Consider the following 24,288-nt stretch of genomic DNA (forward strand, 5'->3'; position numbering starts at 1 on the left):
TATATCTAGTTTCTCTATGTGCTTGCTCACTGTACTGTTTGGTTGACCTCCTTGGTCTTCCTTTTTTTTTTAATGGCAAACAAATTTTGTTGAAAGAGAAACAGAGACCGACGGGGCCCCTGAAATTACATTTACAACGCAAAGCAAATAAAGGAAAACATCGGCTAGAGAATAAGAAGAAACAAACTAGGGAGGGAGGAAATCAAAGAGCTCTAGACTGTCTTTTCTTGGTCTTCCTTTTTATTCGTATAAAATTGCAAACATTCAAAAAAAAAAAAAAAAAACATTGCAGACCAGGGTATCAACAATAAAAGAATAAAATGGAATTTCATTTTCCAATCGAGTATTTCTAATTCTTTGATGCATTGAATATATCATTGATTTAGTGCTACAGATCTAATCTCTGTTGGCATGATTCCAATCATTTCTTACTCAGTAATCTTTTTCCTGCCCTGTTGTTTTCAATGGAATGTTCTGTTCTGGTATTGCTTTGGACTTGAGAAATTAATGCCAAAAGAATTGCGTGAACATAAAAATTCAGTTCAAGTCTACAGATGGTGCCATTTGTTCTTGGTAAGCTTGTGTTAATGATTTGATGGGCCTAATCATAGTATCATTATTTGCAGGCAACTTTTCAAGCAACGTGTTAAAAGATAATGACGTTTCTCTAACTAGAAAAAAAGAAGCTTTTCTGAGATTTGAGCTGTAAGTGAAAAGGTCAATATTTATTCTTTTTATTTAACTACAATACTTGCATTCACACTTACTATTTGATACTGTGCAGTTTAACTGATCTGCAGAACCAGCTGATCGACCTACTTTCAAAACAGAGAGAAGCAAACAGCTTTAATGAATCTGGTAAGGAGGAAGGAAATGTCAAAATTATCCCTGGAGGTGCATCTAATTCCAAGGAAATAGAAAGCCTCTCGGTTGCGGGGCAGTCAATGCCTGTATCACCAATAAATTTGAAAAGTGAGAGGAAAAGAAAGAGGAGTGTTGACATAATGGTTACAGCATGGTCAAATTGTGAAGCATCAGCTGGTAGGTAGATCTCTTCATTTTGTGGGATTTGACCATTTCCCCAAGCGAGTTTAGTAAACTCAGCATGTCTCCGGATGTATTTAGGGCAAAAACACCTTGTATCTTGCATATGTTGGAATTGGAAAAGCCTTCACGGCAAGAATCTCCTGATTTAATTTTTCTTTTCTTGTAAACTATGATTCTGCAGTGTTATCTAAACGGTATTATTGTTTTTTGCCATAAAAAAGGTATTATTATTTTTTCAGTTCTTGGATTGGTTCTGAATTCTCAATATGGAAAGCATTGTGTTTATTTCTATTATTTCCAAAGCTACATGATTTGTTAATGATATCGTAGAGGTTTGATGGTCATGACATTATTAATAATTGAAGTATTCACATAAATGTTTACTACCTCTTGAAAAAATAGATTTTATTTTTCCTTTGGAGTAGGTATTTTAAAACTATTTTAAAACTCGTAATCCAGGCTTAAACTCCAGTTACATGGGTTCACTAGAAGAAGAGATGAAGAAGAAGGAAATGGTTACCAGTTAGCAACACCAAGGGTTTTGTCTCCTTCCATCCCTCCTTGCAGTGAGCTTTCTCCTTCTCCAAGGGATGCCCCATGAAATTGAGGGTTGGTGACGTACTCTTTTTTTTTTTCCCCGTGTGCGTGGCTGATGCAGGTGCATCTCGCCATAAGATCAACGGCTCACGTTGAATACTACATTTAGGAGTTTTACTTTTATTAGGATTTTTTTTTGAGAAATTTTAGGTAAAGGTAGAGTTACAAATCTTGATATCTTTTAGAGATTTGCTTTAGAGAATTTATAGGAGTTTTAGTTTGAGTAAACGTTTCTCATTGTTTTAGTTAGAATAGGATAGAAATTCATGTTTGTTTAGGATTAGTCTTTTCTAAAAGCCTATATATTGGCACTCATGTAATCGTTTACATTATTATTGGAAATAAAATTTGGTTGCTTGCTTGCCGCGTTGACGTCGGAAATCACTCGAAAGAGCCATCCGCTGCTCTTCTTCAACCCCAAAAAGAGCCATCTACTGCTCTTCCTTTCCTTAAATTAAGCCCCCATATTATCACCCTATTTACACCTATTTGTTGATGCCCAATCCAAGCCGACAATAGCCTTGCCTCATCCCTTGACTCCCATCCTAAGAAGCACGGGTACTCTCCGGAGGCCCACGCACCCGTGTCGGGTGTGTATCGGGTACGGGTGCTCTTGGGTACTCTTTGGGTGCGTACCGGGTACGCGCCCAAACAACAAACAAAATGAAAATCCAGTTTGGGGGTTTGGGTACGTATCGGGTGCACACCCAGTTCGAATTAAATAAAAAATTATAGATTTACAATAGAGGAGCTGTCCCATTAACAAAAGGGGGGTTGAATATATCAAAATATCTAACTACTGAGAAGTAATATTAGATTTTGGTGAAGTAATATTAGATTTTTGTGATGTTAATGTTATTTGCTTGTTCTCCAATTAAATTGTTTGACTTCTTTAACAAAATATGTAATTTTTTTATTTTTAAAAATATATAATAAAATACAAAATTTATTATTTTCAGCGTAACCAAACGTACCCATATCCTTTTTTTTTTTAAAATCTCGTATCCACATACCCATATCGTGTCGTACCCGCACCCCGTACCCGTATCCGTGCTTCATTGTTCCCATCTACCCTACTGCCCTATTCCTATCCTTCTGATTCAGCCACAATTCTCTTACATAATTTCAGTCCACATACCACCGTTCCATCCTCTAGTTTTAGTCACCATCAATTTTAAATAGTTCATAAACCATCCGTTTGATCCCAACCATAGCAGCCCACACCAGTCCCATACCCTTAACACCACCTTTTGTTATTCCTAATCCTTCCTAGACTTAACCGAGACTCCCTCTCTGCCCTTCTTAGCCAAAGCTCTTAATTGATTTCAATCAAGAATTGGTTCAATTCTTGAATAGCCTGATGTAATTCGTCTCCTCCTCACCTATGTTCTTGAACCTAATAATCCTTGTGGCCTACACCGCACTCTTTAACTTCCACCCACATCAATTAGATAATCTTTCCCTTTAAAGACTTAATTAGTTTTAAAGCTTCCGCTATCCGCCCCTGCGTCAGTGCCTCATATCATATATGTAGGCCTAGACGCCTAGGTATCCCGAGCATAGTTGTCAAACTCTTACGATTCGTACGAGTCTACTCCCGAGTCGAGTTCGAGTTGCTGGGCTTTCGAGGTGAGTTGCATGGGTGACTCACATATTGTCAAACTCTTACGACTCGTACGAGTCTACTCCCGAGTCGAGTCGAGTCGCTGGGCTTTCGAGGCGAGTCGCATGGGTGACTCACCTCTGTTGAAGACTCGTCCAAGTCGTCTGGTGACTCGAATGAGTCGCTGGGAGTCGACTCGGAAAAAATAAAACTCTTACGAGTCAAGTCGCTGGGCATGGGCTTTCTTGGTTTGATGGTTGAAAACTTGGAAGTTGGAACTTAGAACTTAATTATTTTTGTGCATGGAAGTTACATGCATATAGTTATTTATATTTTTGGCTTAGTGCTCTATCTATATGCTATCGGGTTATATTTTTTACATGATTCATCTTTTGATATATAATTATATTTTTTTCAACTAAATTTCTGTTCCAATAAATTTTTTTAGAGTCCCGTGTCATAAAATTAAGAAATCGAGTCACGGGTTGACAACTATGATCTTGAGTTGCAAGTTTAGAGTGGGATGTTCAAGGCTTCCAACTTTAGGGTGTGTCGTGCTTGAAGTCGAATACAATGTTATTACTTAGGCAAAAGGAGCCCCACAAATTCAATCCCTTCAAATTAGCTCCCTTGTTATTAAAACGTAGGACGACTCAACTAGAATTAAAGTCTAGCACTGTAAGTCCAATAGATTCCCTAAGTTGGACATTGATGAGGATACCTCTTCTTGCAGAATTCCTAGTCTGACCTTCAACCATCCAATATTCTCATATGGGCCATTAGGGTGTGGAGTAAATGTCCTTGTCCATTGCTGGTCCACGAAATTACTGATGTCGCATCATCAGTTGGACTCCCAAAGCATTCGTAAATCTCATTTACAAACGACATGACATATAATATAGTATATAGATTGAAAAAAAAATTGTTTGATAAACCATTTTTATTGAAACACTGCATGTTAGGCATCCACATTATCTCTGAGCCAAGGGTGCATCCTAATGTACTCCTTTATATCATCCACATTATCTATGAGCAATCAAAGCTACACAGTCGGCCCACAGAAAAATATGGACCCTCAGATCTAGGGAATAGCTATACCTAAAGACAGAAGTCAGATCAAACCCTGTTAAGGACATTGATATCCACTGGGTGGGTTACATTGATTCAATTTTGTTTGTAAACTCCCTTCACACGCATGTCTGCTAGGGTCTCGACTGCAGTCTGCTACAACCATGGTTTTAAATTTCGACCGAAACCGAAACTACCTGAAACCGAAATTTCGGTCATGAGTCCCAATTTTAGGCCAAAATTTCAGCAATTTTGGTCAGCTGAAGTTTACTTTTTTCTCCAAAATTTCAGCTGAAATTTCAGCACAAGTTTGAAATTTGGTTTTTTTACTGAATTTCGGCTGAAATTTCTGTTTCGGCCGAATCGTCATTATGTTATTCTTACTATATTGTCTAAGGAACCTTGGTATCCGCATCGTATGTCATCTGAATAAAGTACCTGTAATAATCATGATAGTGTATAAATATAGCCAAGGAGACACCCATATGTAATACAGGAAAGGATGAAGGGTGAAACCCAAATTTGTCTTCTAAGGGCACAAAATGCTAAAAACTCCCTGTTGTACTTGCCCAAATGATCCTTATCATTGTAGGATGTTTCTCAAAAACCTACTTGGTCAAGGCTTTGGTTAAGGGGCCCACGACAGTATCCACAGCTCAACCTTGATAGTGCCTTAGTGGTAACGTCTTTGTAGAGAGCACTACACCAAGTTCAATAATGAATTTGCACAGGTTGGTAGCTTCCTAAGCATCATCAAATGTGGCACTACATCACATGCAACTATACCTCATCACGTGAGGCTTCTAATATATCATATTATATATTTGAAATGAGCTTCTACTATATCATATATGGCCATGGTTTAAGGTTTCAGCCAAAACATATTGGTTTCGACCAAAACACTTCAGTTCCAATTGCAGCCACCATGAAAACCAGACAGATTCATGTCACATATGGCCATGGTTAAAGGTTTCAGCCAAAACATATTAGTTTTGATCGGAACACTTCAGTTCCTATTGCAGCCACCATGAAAACCAGACAGATTTGTGTCAGTACATTTTTTGGGTCGATATTTCGGCCAATTCAGACCAATATCTGTTTCATTTCGGTCATGTTGACCAAAACCCACAGATCCAATAGCAATTTTTTTTCGACAAATATAAAGTGAAAAGGCACAGAGTTGAGGTATATTTCAAAAAATAATCACAGAAAGACAGACATATATGGTGTATAATGGGAAAAAGAAAAAGAAGGTGGGATTTTTACTTACCATTGCAAAAAGGGTAAGAATTTTACTTGATAATCACAATTTTTCTTCGTATAAAATAGGGCTTGAAGGTGAAGTCTATTCTTCTGCAATCCAATCTTGTTCCATATTTCTTTTTCTTTTTTTTGAAAAAAAATCTTGTTCTTTTCTCTTCGAGCTTGCTGATGCATTGAGGTTTTTGTGACGATGAGCTTACTGTCACTATCATGGGTTGCCATTGGCATAGGTTGTCGTTACTGCTGCAGCCATTCGACGAGGAGGGAGAGTTGTTGCCGCTATTCACGTGAGGAGATAAAGAGGCGAAGATGAAGACGTAGGTCGATTTGAAAAAGTGCTTTTACATTTAAACCCTAAAAAACCTAACCTCTTTGTTTTTTTCCTGAAAAAGGTGGTTTAATTTAATTAGACTATAATTATCCTTTAAGACTCTAAGCTGAACTAAAAGCTACTTAAAAATCCTAATGAGGCTTGATGAATCCTCCAATCAGTGTGTTATCAATTACATTTGGCTGGACTTATTGTGTTTTTATAGATAAATAGATTTGTTTACATGTACACGAGTCTGAAATTTTTTGATTTAAAAAAAAATTAAATCTTTCTGTGATATCAAGGCCGTTGCTTTGGGTGTAGGGTGGCACCTAGCTGGGATCATGTCCATTGATCTTGTAGAGCATTACTAGGATACTTTAATGGTCTCGGTCCCTTCTCGAACGGGCAACCCATGCATAGGATCACGGCGGAGGAAATCAATGCTCCCTATTATTGGCAGAACCTAGAATGAGACTTGATGGATCAAGGGCCTAGGATTATCCGGTGGAGGCGAACTCAACGCCTTTTGCCTGTCCTTATTGTTTCAATTTGGATCAACGGATCTGATCCTGTAAACAAAATTGCAAAATTTTGATTTTAAAAGACTTTAAATCGATATGTGCAATCAAGGTCATTGCTTATGGTATAGGGTGGCATGTAGCTGAGAAGAGCATCACAGGGCGACTCAAATTGTCTTGGTCCTGTCTCAGAAGGACATCCCATGCATAAGATAATGGACAGGGATAACCAATGGGGACCCGTTCTTTCTTGACCCTGAAATGAAGCTTGTTGGATTAAGGGCTTAGAATCATTTGGTCAAGGTGATCTCAACCTCATTTGGATGGCCTTATGTGACGGACAATTTTCTTCATGGAGATCGTCATTGGGAGGTATAATATGACTCCTATTGCCTGGTATGGTGACTCTAGTCGTCAATTCTGACATGATGGTATGTCGGCTTTAGGAAGCTCTGTGGTCTTGGAAAGCCAATTCTGACAGTGCTACATATGGAACTGCTCCAGCCACCTACGCCGACTACTACAACAACTGCTACCGCTTAGTTCTTGAAAGGTATTAAACCGAATGAAACGATGCCGAATATAATGGATAATGGATCAGGATATCCTACTATATCTACTGGACCTAGGTATGCTTATGAAGCTGCTTCAAGCTCTTGCAATGCTCAAAGGAAATTACAGGATATTTCTATGCAAACATCTCCAAAAATTTACAAGAGAAGTGAAAGACACCTTCATGATCATTCCCCATAGCTGGGACTTTTTCAGACATGCTTAAACTCATCATATCTGTGTATATTCAGTGGTTTGTGTTCTGAGATGGGGTGAACAGCTATCCTGTTATGTGGTGGTTTAGTAGCTAATCGACCATCCTTCTCTGTTTAATTTGTTGGGAGTAACTTTATGTTCTGCTCTTTCAAGTATGCTCGTGTTCCTTAAAACTCTTCCGAAATCCCATTATCCGCTTCGACAAAAACAACTCTGGTTTTTATTCTGAGACGACTCATATCCAAAGGCACTGGAAATAGAGGCTAGCTGTGTGCCTTTATCTGCAGAACTTAATGGGGTCATTGGTTGAGGCCTCGTGAGGCCTTGATTATAGGAGATATAAGGCTTTCTAGGGTGTCTTGGGAGCGTGGGATTAACCTCAAGCAACTTGGGGATTGTCGGGATTCCATTTAGACAGGAGCTGCCTTTTTGCTGAGGCAATTTCCATCATTCATGGATCGTTACAATATTAAATGTGACTTGATTTTAGGAGATTGATGTCTGTGATGTGGGCGAGGGTAAAAGAGTTGATCCTGTGTATCTCATCTTGTAGGAGTCATACGCTTGCCATATACGAATTATTCATTTAGAAGCTTCTGTCGCCTGGCAAAAGTTAATTTTGAACGTTAGAATAATTTTAAGTTTATGTGAATTTGTATTCTCAATTCTGTAATGGGAAATCTGTATTACTCATATTTGCGTCTTACTCCTCCAACCTTCAGTTGTTTCTTATTCATGGTGGGTTATTCTGGCATGAAATTTACAATACCAGTTTCTGACGCATTTGTTGGATCATGTTATTTCTAGACTTTTGTGATGGGCTTATTGGAGCTGTTCTGCATTCTGAGTTAATAACAGAAGAAGTAAACAATGGACTACTATGCCTCTAATGGCTGGAGGCACATCCTATGTTTTTTTAGACATATCATGTTTTTGTATTTAAAATTTATGTCTGTGCTCACCTTTCAAAAAAAAATAAAAAATTTATGGTTGTGCTAATTTGCTGAGATAGAAGCTTCCTTTTTTGAGATGTTCTTTTTACTGATGAGCCCTCATGTTCACATTGTGAAGAAGCAAAGGAAAAATCTATCTGGAGTGGTGATCTAAACTCTTCCTCAGGTCAGACGTCTCCAGTGGGGATATCTGTTTTTTTGAAACAGTATCGGCGAAACATTATCACATGCTTGCAGGGGCGAGAAAAGGGTTTTAGCTGGCCTGCGGCAACTCCATGTGGTGGTTATGCAGGAAGGCATCAGGAGAAGTGGACTCCATTTCTTCAAGGCATGCCCTTTCTTCCTCCATCATTGGCATGTATGTATGTATGCATGTATGTATGTATGTATGTATGTATCTGGAGTACTATGCACTTTATAGTTCTTAACAGATACTTTGGTTAGTTTTCTAGACATACATGGCAAAGTTTGGTAGGAAATACCGGCAGTGGTTTTCCTGTTTGCTTTGGCCTTTTCACCTTATTTATTTAGTGCCAGGCTGGAAATCATTTGAAAGACAATTTGTGGGACCTGCTGTGGAGCTTGAAAGGAGAAGTTATGCTTCATGGATTCCTACCTGGTGTGCCTACACATCAAGTGTGGCTGTCGTACAACCTCTAGGCAGGATAGATGTATGCCAAATTATTCTTTTTTAGTATCATTGATTGATTTAAGATGAATATTTAATGGGATTTGCTAGCATCTATCGCAGATGGCATTTCACGAATGGGCTGTTGCATGTGAGAGCAGCCACCTCGTGAATGAAGACAAAATCTGCTGAAAAGTAAGCCTGTGTGGCTTCTCTCACATGCAACTGCCCATCCACGAAATGCCTTTTGCGATGGACCCTAGCAAATCCCATATTTAATTGGTTGTTGTTTCTGTTGCATTTTTCATCCTAAAAGGTTAAACTATTGACTGTTTTTTTTCCATTCTAGAAGGATTGTAAATACAAGCTTGTGACTTTGTTTTTTTTCAGTGAAACGCTGGTGCTTAAGTATTTTTGGCATGAATAATGCATGCAGACATTGAGAAAAAATTCTTTTCTTAACCTTGTGCAGATTTTCACATGCCAATCATTGCTCATTTGGTTTTAGTGTCCAGTCTTTTGAAAAATTGGAAAGTTAGAAAAAATAAGAAATGCAACTGAATTTGGAATGTTAGGAAAAGTAAGGAAAAAAATGAATGATAGGAAAATTAGGAAACTAATTCAATTAATTAATTTTGTAGAATTCCGAAGTTAAATGCTATTAAAAAATAATTAATTATGTAGAAACAAATGAATGTGTAAGTTTAAATATGTTCTTATGTTGTGCGGACACCTTGGTTGCCAGTGTTGTTTTAGATATACATTTCTTGTTATTATGTAACACATTAGGGGTTTAATAGTATGCACCTTTTCTACTTAACTTTGTACCTGAAAACCATCATTAAATTAACAACTGACAAGAGATAGCCATTAATTATTCCAAGTCCGAACCCACAGTTATCATAAATCCGTTTATCATCAGCTTAGTTCGATATGATTTTTTTTTTTCTCTCTCTTTGTTTTTTTTTACAACAGCTGATCCGGTTAGTATTTTTCATTTTTCCATCCTTTAACCGGCCAAGTACTGAAATTGCGAGCTTGAAAATCACAAAGTCGGTGCTGTGATTTTGGTTGCTACCATATTTTAGTTGAAGTTAGATAGTTTTTTTAAGACAATTAGTTGAAGTTAGATAGTTAAACTGCTCATCACTACATTGTTGCTAAAACACCAAATTTTCTTTAGAATGCCAGGGGTTTACTCTACAAAATTAATGACTGATACTGAGTTCTGTTATAATGTATGGTCGGGTGGAGGGCTCGTTTTGATGATGAGTCTACACAATCCACCGTGGGCTACTAGGGTAAACTTGCAGTGGAGAAGGTGAAGGATTCATAGAAGCAAATGAGAGAGGAGGCGGCAGTCAAGTGTCATGTAGAGGATCAGCCGAAGAGTCAGAGAAGGGGTAGTGCCAAAGAAAGTAACCTTCGCAGAAACATAGACCTTCGGCAAACGAGGACTGTAGCACTCATACCCCTTCTGGGTACGTGAGTAACCAATGAACACACATTTGTCAGCACGAGGGTCTAATTTGTCCAAGCAAGGGGACAAATTATGAATAAAGCAGACTCAATCAAAGGCATGTGGGAGTAGGAGAAATGGATTCCCAGATGGCTGTAAGACACAGTAAGGGGTCTAATTATTTAAGATAAAGGAAGGAAGACGTTCAAAGCAGGCAGTGAGGACAACATCACCTCTGTCTACACCATTTTGGTGGAAGGTGTAGGCACAAGAGGACTGATGAATGATACCATGACTCTTCAAGAATGTCTGGAACCCATTACATGTAGAAAAATATTCATGTGCATTTTCAGTTCGCAAACATCCAACGGAACATTGATATTGATTACAGATCTCAGAATAATATGTATGAAATGCAGAAAAAACTTCCTAACGGTCTTTTATTAAAAATAGCCGTGTCATCCTTAAAAATCATCGACAAATACAATGACATACTTAAAACCAAATAAGGACGTCGTCTAGCTACCAACTGAGCTCCCATAGATGTAGTAGTCAATCAAGATGGGTGTTGGACATTCAAAGAAGGCACGACCCCTTCTTCTTCTCGGGAGCAAACGGGTGGGCTCGGCTCTGAACTTACTCAGATAGGGGCCCTCCATTAGTCAGGCTAGGCCGGAGTAACGCGTCTGACATATGCCCGAGACATTAGAATGAACTAACTCAGATGGACGAGAGGCATGATTAACAACTCTAAAAGGAAATGGCACCTTCGGGTGTTTACCTAATTGATAGGATTAACATTTGAAAGTGACTGACTGGACTAGTTCTTCATTGAGGGGTGGCCCAGACGGCAATACCACTGAAAAGAGTTGACCGAGCTCCGTAATGCTGCCCCAATGCTTCCACGATCGAAATAATAAAGTCCATCAACCTCACGACCCGAACCAATCCTCCTCCCAGTTTGCAGAACCCGAAAAACGCAATTGAAAGGAGAAAAGTTCACAGAATAATGAAGATGCTTAGTAAGCTGGTCGATAGAAAGCAAATTAAACGGAAACTGAGGTACATAAAGGACAAAAGATAAAGAAAGACTGGAATGAGAGGAAGCTACACCAACTCTGGAGACTGAAGATGTAGCCCCATCAGCCAAAGTGACACTAGGACCTGATGAAGAGTATGACTGAGAGGAAGAGAGCAAACAAGATTTACTAGTCATGTGGTTGGAGGCTCCGGAATGAATGAGGCAAGATGTAGAACTAGTAAGATAACAAGAGGGGGTGCCACTTTGCTGAGTTTGAGTGACAGTAGGGTGCTTGGCTTTGTCCTTGGATCGTAAAATATTCATCATACTCTGCACATGAGAATGAGATAACCAAAGAATCACCTGCTCGATCTGCACAGAGGAAGTAGGTGTAGAGCTCTCGGACACAGTAACAAAAGCATGATTGGCATATCTAGATAGACTCAGCTCCGAATGCAGATTGAAACAAAAGTCTATGGAGTGACCCTCCATACAACAATAAGTGCAAAATGGGGATCCACGATCTGTAGAACTATGGCCTCCCCCGAGTCACAACCACCTCCACGGCCTCGACGACTTCTTCCATAGCCAGATCGACCACCCGACCAGTTTAGTCTCCTCCCAACTGAGCAGCGAGAGCTGAACTGCTCAAGAGTAGACTCACTTGATTCCTGAACTCACATAGAGTGCTGCTGCACACGAGACAACACCTCATCGAGGGACGACAGAGACCCTAAACCAACAATTTGCTGGCGAATTTAGATGAATTCTGGAACCAAGGCATCGAGGAACTGAATGACCCGCAATTCCTGCTGATTCTTGGCCAGAACTGTAGGATCCGTGGTAATAGGCAAATAAATATCTAGCTGCTCGCAAAACGCCAAGAACTGAGAGTAGAAGTCGGAGTCCGACTTGTCACCACGCTTCAATTGCAACAATACCAAGTAAACATCACAAATACGAGTCATATTGTTGATGCCTAAATAGAGGGTTTCATCTCGCTACGAGATGTTCTTAGAGGACTTGAGATTCATCATCAGACCAGCAACTTTTGATTCCATACCATTCCACGGTAGTGCCCATATCACTGCATCTTCCTGTCTCCACTTCTCATAGGACTTATCGTCATTGGGTGGAGGATCTCGCTCGATATACTCAACCTTTCCTCGGGCGACAAGGAAAGCATCAATAACCATATGCCGTGGCGGATAGTTCAATCCATCCAATTTGATGGATATCATCTAAATATTTTGGTTATCCATAGTGGACGTAACCGAGGATGTAGCCATAATAGAAAATACTCAACCAATCACCAAAAACAAGAAACCAGACCGCAACAAAAAAGGGTTTCGGGAAGAAGGGGGGCGACGGAGGTGGCGCAAGGAGGGGGTTGGGGCGGCTCTGAGAAAACCCAAAAAAGGGTTTTTTGGGCTTTTTTGTTTGTTTTCTTCTTCACTACTTCTGGCAGTACCTAGAGCCCTAGGAATCTTGCCTAGGGCTCTGATACCATGTTCGGGGTTTCATGGGGGGACAGAGAAAGATGAGAGAAATGAAAGAGAAAGAGAAAGAGAGAGAAATGTATCTTCTGCCCCTCACAAAATATATTATATATGAGTCACTAGGGGTATACATGAAAGGACCAGAAGACCCCTAGTTGGGTATGGGCATGGGGATTGAGTGACTCTTCGACGAATCAAGGCCTGCCGTTGGCACTAACTTGGGTGCACCCCATGGCTTGCACCATCTGCGCAATCGATGCTTTCATCACTTGCATTGATTGCTGGTTTACATTGGAAGGCCCCTAATGCTGCTACCGTCATGGCTTGATATCTCTGTGCACCGTCCACGGAGTTGTAGCGATCAGATCCTTTGGTTGCCATTGAATCAAGGAATACCTCGCTTTGATACCAACTAGCATAGAAGAAATCACAAAAAAATCACGAAGTAAAATATCGCATATACAACCTCAAGCAGACCATGAATCCACAAAGAGAATAGGGCAAAATCATATTGTATGAGAGAGAGAGAGAGAGAGAGAGAGAGAGAGAGAGAGAGAGAGAGAGAGAGAGAGAGAGAGAGAGAGAGAGAGAGAGAGAGAGAGAGTAGTTTTGTTATGTGGTTACACTGCAATAAACATGAATCACAAACTCCCAAAACCCTAATTTACGCGACTTAGTAAATCTACCAAAAATAGAAAGTCGTAATGCATTTAAAACTCTTTGTTCGACCTTAATATTTTAAACTCTACTTCCTAAAAAATCAATTCAAAAGCCTCAGAATCTTCGAAGTTAGAAACTTACTAACAGTAGTATACTAGACTGAAAAACTGAAATTTAGCCATCAAAATGTTCTTTTTTTGCGATAATCCGGGATGAAACTGACAAAGTGGGTTTGATATCTCTGGTGGGCTCGGCAAGATGATTCCAACGATATATCAGAAGCCTCGGTCCAATGATTGGATAAAAAATTATGGTAACCCTCTGACTTGCCTAATTTTGATTTTGGCAGTTGAGAAACTGTTGCACAACCTATTCTGCACTGGCAATCCTGTAGCCATGTGACTGATGACCTACAAATGGATGATTAGAAAAAAATGTTTAATGAGTCACATTCGGTGCACAAAATCCCACTAGTCAGATGGTTAGGATCATCCAATCAGTGTGAACCTGTATCGTCCTCTCAGTCGGTGACCAACCCCCTTGGACTTTATCGTGTTTGACCTTAGACCGCCTCACTAAATTTTCATTGCATCTTCGTATCTTTCCTAAAATCTCCTTTTAGAGTCATCAGGGTGACATCCTCTTGTCCTAGAACTCAGTATTATGTGCTAGACTAGAAGTGGCACAGGGATTGCGATCACTTTTATTGGAAGAGGAGATTGTTGAAGAAATTTCTTATGAAAGGATCAAGTCGGGACACTTCTTATCCTTGGTGGATGTTCTCTATGAAGTACAAGATACTGTACATACTATTCATGCTCTCTGTGTGATGGATTTGACATAGCCACCAAGCAGAAAAGCTTGCATGCTTTGGGAGTTGAATGGTAGTATTTGACGAAGTAGTGTATATGGCTGTTCTCTACTACTATGATTTGTCCAGTCTTTATCTACTTCAATAGAATGCACTCTCTTTTACTTGATAAGAAGAAAGAACTAGAAATATCCAAGCCATTGTTACCGGCTCGTATTATGGGCTTCCAGGCAAGCTAATGGTGGATTTATGTCAGCGCTCTGTTTTAGCCGAATTCAGTTAATTCGTGTTCACTTTTAATTTATCTGCAGTTCGGGTTGAAATTAGAAAATTGAGTTGCTTAGTTTGACTGCTAGATTGTTGTTGATTCCAGTTCAAGTTTGCAGTAAAATAATTATGTTTATTATACTTAAGCTAATGCATCTTTTAACTATCGTTTCAATAAAAATCTTTTGTCTACTATATTTATTGCAACTGAGAAAATTATTATGATAACAAATCACGGTTTCTGATTTAGCAGATCAACATTCTGAACTCAAAAATTGACAATGACCTAAGCCTACCCTTCCGAGTTGGATTCATTGAACTATTTTGTCTTGTATATTTATTGCAACTGAGGAAACTATTATGATAACAATCCAATGCCCCTGATTGAGCAAATCAATAATTTTATGTTATTTTTTGAATGGTGAAGAATTTATTAAGGGAGCAAAGGCACCATGACCGAGATGGAACAAAAAAAAGGATCAACATTTTGAACAAAAAAAGGGCAGTGATAAATCGACCCCCAAATAACTTAAATCGACCCCCATGTCTCTCCCTCTCCCTCTCTCTCTCTCTCTAAGCACTGCCCTATATGGGGGTCGATTTATCACTGCCCCTAAAAAAATTGACAATGACCTAACCTTAGCCTACCCTTCTGAGTTGGATTCATTGAGCAGTTGACAAATTACAAATTGCAAACAAAATCTAGGTCGGGGTGAATTGCGAATCAGTTCACTATGATCCGGGATCGGTATTTTGTTGGAGGAAAAACCATATTATGTAATCTTTATTACACATACATGGCGATAATTGATAATATCTAGGCATGAGTGCAGGTTTGCTGCTTCTTCAGAACCTGAATATGAGATCCCTTTACGATGTAGTTCATCCGTATCATATGATCTCCCTTTATGATGTGGTTCATCTGCGAACTCCCTTTATGATTAGTTTATCTGTATCATATGATCCCCCTTTATGATGTAGTTCATCTAATCACCAGTTAGCATACTGGTCACAATTTTTATTTTATGACATAGGGTATCCCCACGCTAATTTTTAGGGTGGGACAATTCCCTACGGATGCAAGAGTGAAGATAAGAAAGAAATTATAACAATTTCTTTCTTTTTTATGACATACTGGTCACAATTTCTTTCTTCTAAATGACTTGCAGCAAGGTGTACAAAAGGTTCTTGATGTAAGGTTTCATCCTGATGGGCTAGCTCAACTTGTTTGTAGCTCCAATGAGGTCAGCATTTGTTACAGAATCAAAACCTAATTCTTGGGTCTTGATCCATATGAAGATTCTTAATTAAGTTTTTCTTTTTGGTCATCAAAATCCTGTGCCGTCCTTATTCCGCCAAATACCATTATTTAGCTTGATGTCTGACATTAATATGAATTGATTTTTGGTTTTTAAACTCCATTTATATCATTTGAGAAGGGGTTGACTATGTATGCAGGCACCAAATGAGTTGTTATTGTACAATCTTCTTTCTGGAAGGGGAACTGAACTTAGTGGTCACAACTGCCAGGTAGGTGTCTCTGTTCTAACTGCTTTTTATTCTTAATAGCAATACACCTTTTATGCACATAACTATTAAAAAACCTGAAAGAAAAAACACATGGTCCAGTTATGTACAGTTGAACAGAGATTGTATTCCTTGGTTTGTTTTGACATAATGTTGGTTCTTCTGTCCGTTTGATACAAAATGTGATCAATTTAAGTAGCTTCCTACGATTGGACTATTGGAAGTGAGATGGAGTGTAATCAGATGGTTTAAAAAAATTGACACAGCTGTGCCTAGCTTCCAACTAATTTGCAGATAAACTTGCTAGTTTGGAATTTGTTGCACTGATTTAAGGGTTTTGAATTTCAAACTATATGCCAAATCATGATGCTTGAATATGGCTTGGGGAGCTTTAGGATGTTGGGTTTATCTATTGTTTTAGTTTTTCATATGAGAAAGATACGTCCATCATTTCCTTATATGTAAAATATGCATGTGGGTACTATTTTGTTTGTGCATTTTTGTGGAGTTCTTCGAAAGAGCTTTGGTAGTAGTTTGGGTGTGTATTTATGTGATTATACTGCGTAGTAATTATCTGCTGTTTTATACTTTTATTTACCGTCCGCTGTTAAAAAATGTTGTGATTCTTGAATGCATTCTCTATATGTTGATGGACAGATCCAAGCAGTTGAATATGCGGTGAAGGGTGCTAGTATTGTATCCTGTGGTGGTAACGTGTTAAAGGTGCTCTTTTATATTTTTGCAATTAATGTCACGACTTAAATGTAATGGATGATTTAAAATGTTTTGATTGGTTGCACTTGCGCCTTTTCTTATGAACTCATTTAATGGTGGTGACAGGTATGGGACTCTACAACCGGTGCTAGTCTTTTTACTTTGGGCCCTCAAAATGATGATCAGTGCTCTCTTGGACATACGAAGAAAATCAATGCTTTGACTGTTAACCAATGGCAATCTTGTATGTTATCAGTCCGTGCCAAGGTTTTAGGTTTCAGTTTCAGTATCAATTTCGGCCTTGATGGAAATGGAAACATGTCAGTTTCAAATGGAAACTTTGGTGAAAATCCTGTAAAATAACGGAAACATATGGAAACATATGCAAATGATAGACATTTAAGATGAAAAAGTGCTTGAATAAGCACAAATAAACACTAAAAAATCATCACATAAGCAAAAAACTACCCATAATAGTTTAACATCATCAAACATCTAGTGACATGGGCTGTCTTGTATAACACATTTCACAGGTAATTCATTTTTTTAATGGTTTTCACTGGTAATTCATATAAATATTGATGCATTATACATGCACTGCATTTCACATGCAATTTATATAAATATAATTATGTAACACGTGCATGTCCGGTTTCTCTTTTGCTATGTGTTTTGGTTTCGGTGAAAGCTAAAACTATGGTCCATGTTGTATTTCTGTTAAGTTCGCAACCTGGGTAGGGTTTTATCCGAACCACATTGAGTAAACCTTAGAAGCACGAAGCAGGTGCGGGGTGGGTGCGGGGGCGGGGGCGGGGAAGCGTGGGATCTAGAAGAGTCTAAGTTTGAGAGCGCCATGGGAGCGTGTAATGTAAAATTTTCTTTATATATCTTTCAAAATTCAAGTACATAAAAAAAATAATAGTTTCTAAGCATTTTCATATGTATCTTTCAAAAGTTAAGTACATCAAAAACCAATAATTTCTAACCATCTTTGAAGAGTAATTTCTAACCATCTAAGTTTGGGAGCGCCATGGGAGCAACTTGTTCCTCCTGCCCTCTGAAGATGCATAAGCCTTTGTGCTTGCTCCAATGAAGTAGTTTGAATAGTTGGAGGAGTTTGATGCAAGAAAGTTGGTGATGGTGGGACTTACGGAGTAATAGAAGCAGGCTGAGATCGTCATGGGAGCAGTTCCCACTTTTTGGGGTCGCGCTCTCTAGAAGCTCCTTCCTAAGGAGCGCCGAATCGAGGTTCCGAGGTGGGAGCGGCACCCCGAGGGAAGATTCCTGCTTCTAAGGACTGGACCTGAAAATACCCTGGGCCAGGTTCGAAAATCATGGATCTTGGGTTGGGTTGAATTTCAGGATGAAGACCTAATCTCGGTTCGAGTTGGGTTTAAAGAAAAAAACCCGAAACCGGGCCCTACCTGAGAAGGTGGAGGACTGTTACTTGTGAAGGAGGACTGTTTTTTTTTTAAATGAATGTCGGGGGACCTGTTATATGTACATGACAACAGAGATCATCAAATTATTCATGTTTTTCTCTCGCTATTGTGCATGTTGCATAAAATGTGGTCTATCTTTTTCTTTTCATGCTATATTCTCTTTATCTCCCTCCCTCTAGTAATGTTTGCAGATTGTGTAGTGTGATTGGTTGCTAGACTTAATCCCAACGCAGAATTCGAGAACTAGTTTCTGGATTTCGTTTAGTTGATCAAAATTTGTGCAATTTGAATTCCTCTATTGGATTTCAAAGGTTCTAGTTGCAACAGTTTGGTACAGGAGCAAGGCTTATTTGTTTTTTCTCCATAGGAGGCTACTGATTCTAAGAGGATTGATGCCATTGAGCTGATTCTTTAACAAATCTTGCAAGAATCTGGAAAAACCTGACCCAACTATCTCGGGTAGGGCCGGGTTTATCTTGATAAAAAATCCAACCCTACGTGCCCCTACCCGAGATAGTTTCTCGGGTAGGGTAGGGTTCTAGAAAATCACCTGAGTTGCAACCCTAATTTCTGCATCATATGCATAGCAAATCATTTTAAAACTAAAACACTCATATTCTTTGTTAGCGCATGTGTCATTCCGAATTGGAAAGTGCTTCTTTTGTCCTTTAAATGTTCAAAAGAGATATGATATTGTCTAAAAGTATCATGCATGGATAGGGACATGGACGAAATGATAATACTATTTTAAATGTTACTTTCACATTGGAAGTGTTAAAGTATAAAAGATAAATAACACATTTCTTCAACAGCTTAAGCTTTTGGAGAAGTTGGTAAGTTAACATGGTATCAGAGCCAAAGGTCTCAAGTTCAAACCTCCCGGATAGCAAAAATCCACATTCGATGGTCGGCCCAAAGTGGGACCACATGTGCCACGTGTTTGCCAAGTGGGCCACACGTGCGGGGGAGTGTTAAAGTATAAAAGATAAATAACGCCTTTCTCCAACAGCTTAAGCTTTTGGAGAAGTTGATAAGTTAACAGGAAGAGCTGACTTACGGCCTACTTTTCAATTTTGTTTTGATCGGTTTTCAAGTTTTCTTCTGGAATGGAACATTTTGGTGTTCCATTTATGAAAACATGCGAAAAAAATTGCAAGTAGTTAAAAATTTTAAATTGGAATTAGTAGTAGAAAAATACGATAAGAACAATGGAAAAAACTAAAGTAAAATGAAACTTCATATTTTATTAGACCTACAGTTATTAGTATCATGATTACTTCTATCTAAGATCGACATATTGTCTGAACCATACGTATAATCCATTTAGACACTTTTTTGTTATTGTTAACTCCCGCCATTTGATTGGAGATGTATTTTTAATCCATGTAGAGAGTTTTTTTGTTATTGTTAACTCCCCCATTTGATTGGAGGTGTATTTTTAACTAAATGCTTTTTTTTATATGGAAAATGATAAATTGATATAAAAAAAAGAAAGAAAAAGTAGTGGTCGGAACAGACCAGAACAGTCGGAATGACTTGAATGATTGGAACAATCCGGAATTGACTGGAACACATGCTGCTCGTTCTTGTACAATTTCTGTTCTGGTTTACTTCCCAGAATGCAACATTCTAGAAATTCTATCCAGAACAGAATGAAATTGACTAGTAATCTTACCCTTTCCAGTGCTATTCTACTTTACACCAGAGATTATGTGTTTTCCATAGCACCATATTCAATATTGAACATTGATCTGTTTCATTATTCCATTTTACAGTTAAGTAAGAGTCTTACTCGAAGTGCCATATGTTTAGAATATGTTTTTTTTTCTTCACTTCAACCAAAATATTGGCTTTCTGCATATATTTATCGTGTAATACTGTGTGCATGTATCCAAACAAGCTTTAGGGTGCCATGTTTCCTTATTATCATTGAACAAGCACCTTTCGTACACAAGCATCTCTCTTATTCTGAAATTAAAAGGAGTGATGGATTTCATATGTGGTTGCCATGATTCATTTGTAACCCCTAAATGTCTTTTGGATCTGCTCATGGAAAGAATTGAAAAAAAATTTGGCGTCCAGTAATTCAGTGTCTTTATAGCCAAAGTGGGAATGGAAGTTTGCCATTCCCAACAACCTTTATAACATGTTGATCTTTTATCTATTCCCTTATGTTTTTGCATGTTACGAGCTCTCTTCTTTTCCTTTGTGGTAAGATATTTTCCATTATTGATCTTTTTCCTCGGAAAACTTTCTGTTGCTGAGCTATTTCCTCAGAAAACTGTTATTCTTCCTTTGTTCTTTGTTCCTAAAGAAATGCTCCACCTAGGTCTTGTGGTCACCAGTGGTGGGGAGGGGGATGGAAAACTTCTTTTGTGGAATGCTCTGACAGGGGAATTGGCTGCTGATATAAACATAAATATCAGGTATGGTACTGTTCTTCCTCTTTGGTACCAACATTTTGATGGTCCTGCTTTTGACTTTTTCTTGCAAATCAAACAGATGTATTAGCAAATTCATGTACAATTGATCTTTTTACTATATGATTTGACAATTGCTAAAAAGCTTTTGTTTATGCTCACTGTCTAGATGTGTATTTTGGGTGCTCCCCTCTAATGTTACTTGCTGTTGCGTGGGATTGGTGTCAAGATTCTCTAAAACATGCTTGCGTTTGCATGCAGTTGGCTTTAGTATTTTTTGTGTGGAATATTTCCTGGGGCTTATATATAGTTTTGGTTTCAAGATGTGTGTGTTTTGCACTATTAATACATGTCTGAAATATGAAAGGCTAATCGTCATTTGGAATAAACAAATTACACCATTTAGAAACCCAAAACAACCACACCAGTTTTGGTTTGCCCTGTATTCATCCAAATAGTACCATAGGTTCCATATGTTATATTGAGAGAGAGATCCACCTGGGAAAGCCTAAATTCTATACCATAAACATGGAGGTTATGGGAGGAGAGTCAATGCCAGATCCATTATTCGCCTATGGATCAGAGGTAGCGGAATTCTTTTCAGCAGTATCAGGGCCAAAACTAGACCTGTACAGCTCATATCATAAAAAAGCCTTTTTCCTCCTGCTACAGGAACGGATGTCAAATTCGCTGATGGGCTAGACGGACACCGATGAATCGATTACATTTTGTGTACCAATTAACTCGTTGGTTCAGATCCATGATATATGGCAAGAAGATAGGGTTAAAGATGTACCTGATAAGGTAGTGGTAGAATGGCTCCTACGTGCTTGGTTTGCCACAGCCTGTGGTTTATTGATTAAAGCCAGCAATTGGTGAGGGCCGGTATCCATTTGGGCCAGAACATACGGGCGTGATTGGGAATTGCACTCTAGCTCGAACCTCACGCGAAGGTCCAATGAACTGGGGTTTAAGGGGGTTTAAGGGGGCAATGATCCTGTAGAAACCATAGAAACCAGATACAATTCCTACCTTAATGATCCTGTAGAAACCAGATACAATTCCTACCGTAATGATCCTGTGGAAACCAGATACAATTCCTAACCCAACCTGTTTTGAGTATAAGGAGTTGGTTGAGAGTGCATAAAAAAATACGAAAAAGATCTGAATGGTAATATTCCATTCCTTGAAAGCAAGTGGATACTAAAGCCATTGAAACGGTAGTTACCTCTTACACTGTTTCCATTTATTGGTCAATCGCATCATTATCCAGTTTGAATTTCTCCCGACCCGACTACAAAACTATTGAGTTTGAATCAATGCAACCGCAACCCTCAGGGAATTCATATATCTATATAGATAGATATAAATACAAAGTATATTTTTGAGATAACTATCCGTAGAAGAAGAAATAGGTCGTACCAACTAGGGGGGCTATAAAAGGAACAGCTTCTACGATGATAGATAGGGGTCAGGTTTGGCATCTAGGCCCCCTGCCCTCCAAACAGTATCGGAGCCTTTCAGCTCGTACTGCTGACACTCCTAGATCCTCTCGGCATCTCCACCATAGTGTAAGCTGGGAGCAGATCCGAAAAGCTACTTTAGGATGTAGTGGAGAGTTTGGGGGCGCTCGTTTGGGTAACCGGCCACGCAGGCTCTACTGGTCCTTGGCTTCTCAATCTCTTTCTTTACTCGAAGAGCGGCAAACTTTCGACTGTGATTAGGCAGGGACAGTATTCGAACCTGCAGTCTTCAGGTCATGAGTGCCATCCAAGCAAGAGATGCGATCTTTAAATTGTTATTGCCATCCATTTAAAATGCTGGCCATGAAAACCTAAATTCTATAGAATATAGATGCAAGTTATGGGAGGAGAGTCAATGCAACCCATTTAAAATGCTGGCTACCATTCCTGCCTTGAAGATCCCACCTTTCTCTTCCTTTTTCACCAATGCCGGTTCGGTTTCTTTTACTAAAGAAAAAAAAATTACCTGTTGGTTGAGTGGGTAATTTTATGGAGAAATTGGATCATAGTGTAGATGAAATGGGTTAATTCTTGGCAAAGTCTTTTCATTTTTTTTTTGGGAGGTTCTTTTCATATGTGCCTGATGTAGATCGAAGCAGAGGTACTTCAAAGGAGAATATTGAAGGAAGGGAACTTAAGTGAATAAGGGCATGGGTAGATTAATTTTTTTTGTCATGGATACTTTAGGTAAGTTAAGAGTGTAGAGAGTTTAGGGACAGTTTCATTAAGATTGGGTTGTGTAGGGTTATTTTCATTGTTGTAAAAACTTGCTTTTTTCGGTAGGCTTTGTCTAGAAAGTATATTTTGTTTAGTTTGTGTTTTGTTATTTTAGAGTACTCTTTGAATGTAAGAGATTTAGAAAGTTGGAAACATTTCAGTTTCGGTGGAAATTTTGTAAAGCCATGAAAATGTATAGAAACTTATGCAAGTGATGAAATTTTTTAATATTTAAAAAAAAAATACGGAAATGATGAAATTTTAAGATAAAACTTTGGGAAATGCTAGAATAAGTGCAAATACATACTTAGAAACCATCACATAAGCAAGAAAGCCATCTATAATGGCTTAATCACATCGAACACCTAGTGACATGCGTTGTCACACATGTCTGAAATAGTAAAGTCAATAAAGATGTACAATGTAATGAAGTATAAGAAAGTACAATGACCGGTCTCCCCTCTAAGGCCCCAACCCTATGTCAATACTACAGAGAGTTACGATGTATTATTGGTCCCATGCCGACGTGACATCCCATGCATATGATATGCTTACTTTGCTGTGCAGTTCAATGATGTGGCATACCAGATATCATTCTCTACATTAATGAAATGAAATGAAATGCCACATGTCTGAAACAGTAAAGTCAATGTAATGAAGTATAAGAAAGTACAATGACCAATCTCCTATGTCAATACCACATAGAGTTACGAGGTATTATTGGTCCCATGCCGATGTGACATCCCATGCGTAAGATGCGCTTACTTTGCTGTGCAGTTAAATGATGTTGCGTACCAAATATTATTCTACATTAATGAAATGAAATGCAAATAATAACATCTTTCCATTTTTTTGTCGTTCAAACCATTTCGGTTGAATTTCGGGAATTTCGAGGAAATAATGACGTGGAAGGAATTCATGTAGATTTCGTTTCGGCGGCGATGGAAATGGAAACATTTCAACTATTTTGGGGAAATTTAAAACCATGGTGTATGCCTCATTGGAAGATTTTTTTTTCAGGATGAAACTGTTGACTTTAAAAATCAATTTGTTGCTTTTCCCTTTCCCTTTTCACACAAACCTATTCTAGTATTTACGTTAAGGTGGGGTTTTGGGGTTATAAAACCTATTTTCCCAATGAGTCACTGATTTGAGATTTATGGTCGAAATTGGGGTTTTCCGACCTAGGCTTTGGGACATGAATATACTCGTTATCCTTTAACTTTTCATTAAAAACAAAATCTGAATCTTTCGTAATATTTTCATCAAATCTGTCATTTCGATGTAAACTTTCTGAGGAGCAAGCACAAGAGAATACTGGAGTCATATCATGAACCACAAGAGATTAATATTTTCTTGCAATAGACAACAATTTGCTCCGAGTATTCAAGTGTATTATGAGGACGGTGATGCTTTGTAAGATGATGTGAACCCTTGTCATGATTTGCCTCGCTTAGTAAGTATAGGATG

At 38.6% G+C, this 24,288-nt stretch overlaps 1 protein-coding gene across 7 annotated transcripts in view; it reads left to right on the forward strand.

Annotated features, from left to right (window-relative positions):
• The window catches only part of LOC143862640 (uncharacterized), a 59,027-nt gene that overhangs the window by 19,116 nt on the left and 15,623 nt on the right, over nt 1-24,288 (forward strand). For 2 of the 7 annotated variants that reach the window (XM_077373702.1, XM_077373709.1), the window contains 9 exons: nt 627-705; nt 785-1,041; nt 8,249-8,488; nt 8,662-8,801; nt 15,645-15,719; nt 15,934-16,005; nt 16,660-16,725; nt 16,843-16,960; nt 20,488-20,584. In XM_077373702.1, coding sequence (XP_077229817.1) covers nt 627-705; nt 785-1,041; nt 8,249-8,488; nt 8,662-8,801; nt 15,645-15,719; nt 15,934-16,005; nt 16,660-16,725; nt 16,843-16,960; nt 20,488-20,584 — 1,144 coding nt within the window. The remainder of the gene's footprint in view (nt 1-626; nt 706-784; nt 1,042-8,248; nt 8,489-8,661; nt 8,802-15,644; nt 15,720-15,933; nt 16,006-16,659; nt 16,726-16,842; nt 16,961-20,487; nt 20,585-24,288) is intronic. The other 5 variants (XM_077373704.1, XM_077373705.1, XM_077373706.1 and 2 more) reach the window with 5 other exon arrangements.

This window comes from Tasmannia lanceolata, unplaced genomic scaffold, assembly GCF_043159265.1.
Source record: "Tasmannia lanceolata isolate RefF3 unplaced genomic scaffold, GAP_Taslan_0.1 ptg000037l, whole genome shotgun sequence".
Taxonomy (NCBI): Eukaryota; Viridiplantae; Streptophyta; class Magnoliopsida; order Canellales; family Winteraceae; genus Tasmannia; species Tasmannia lanceolata.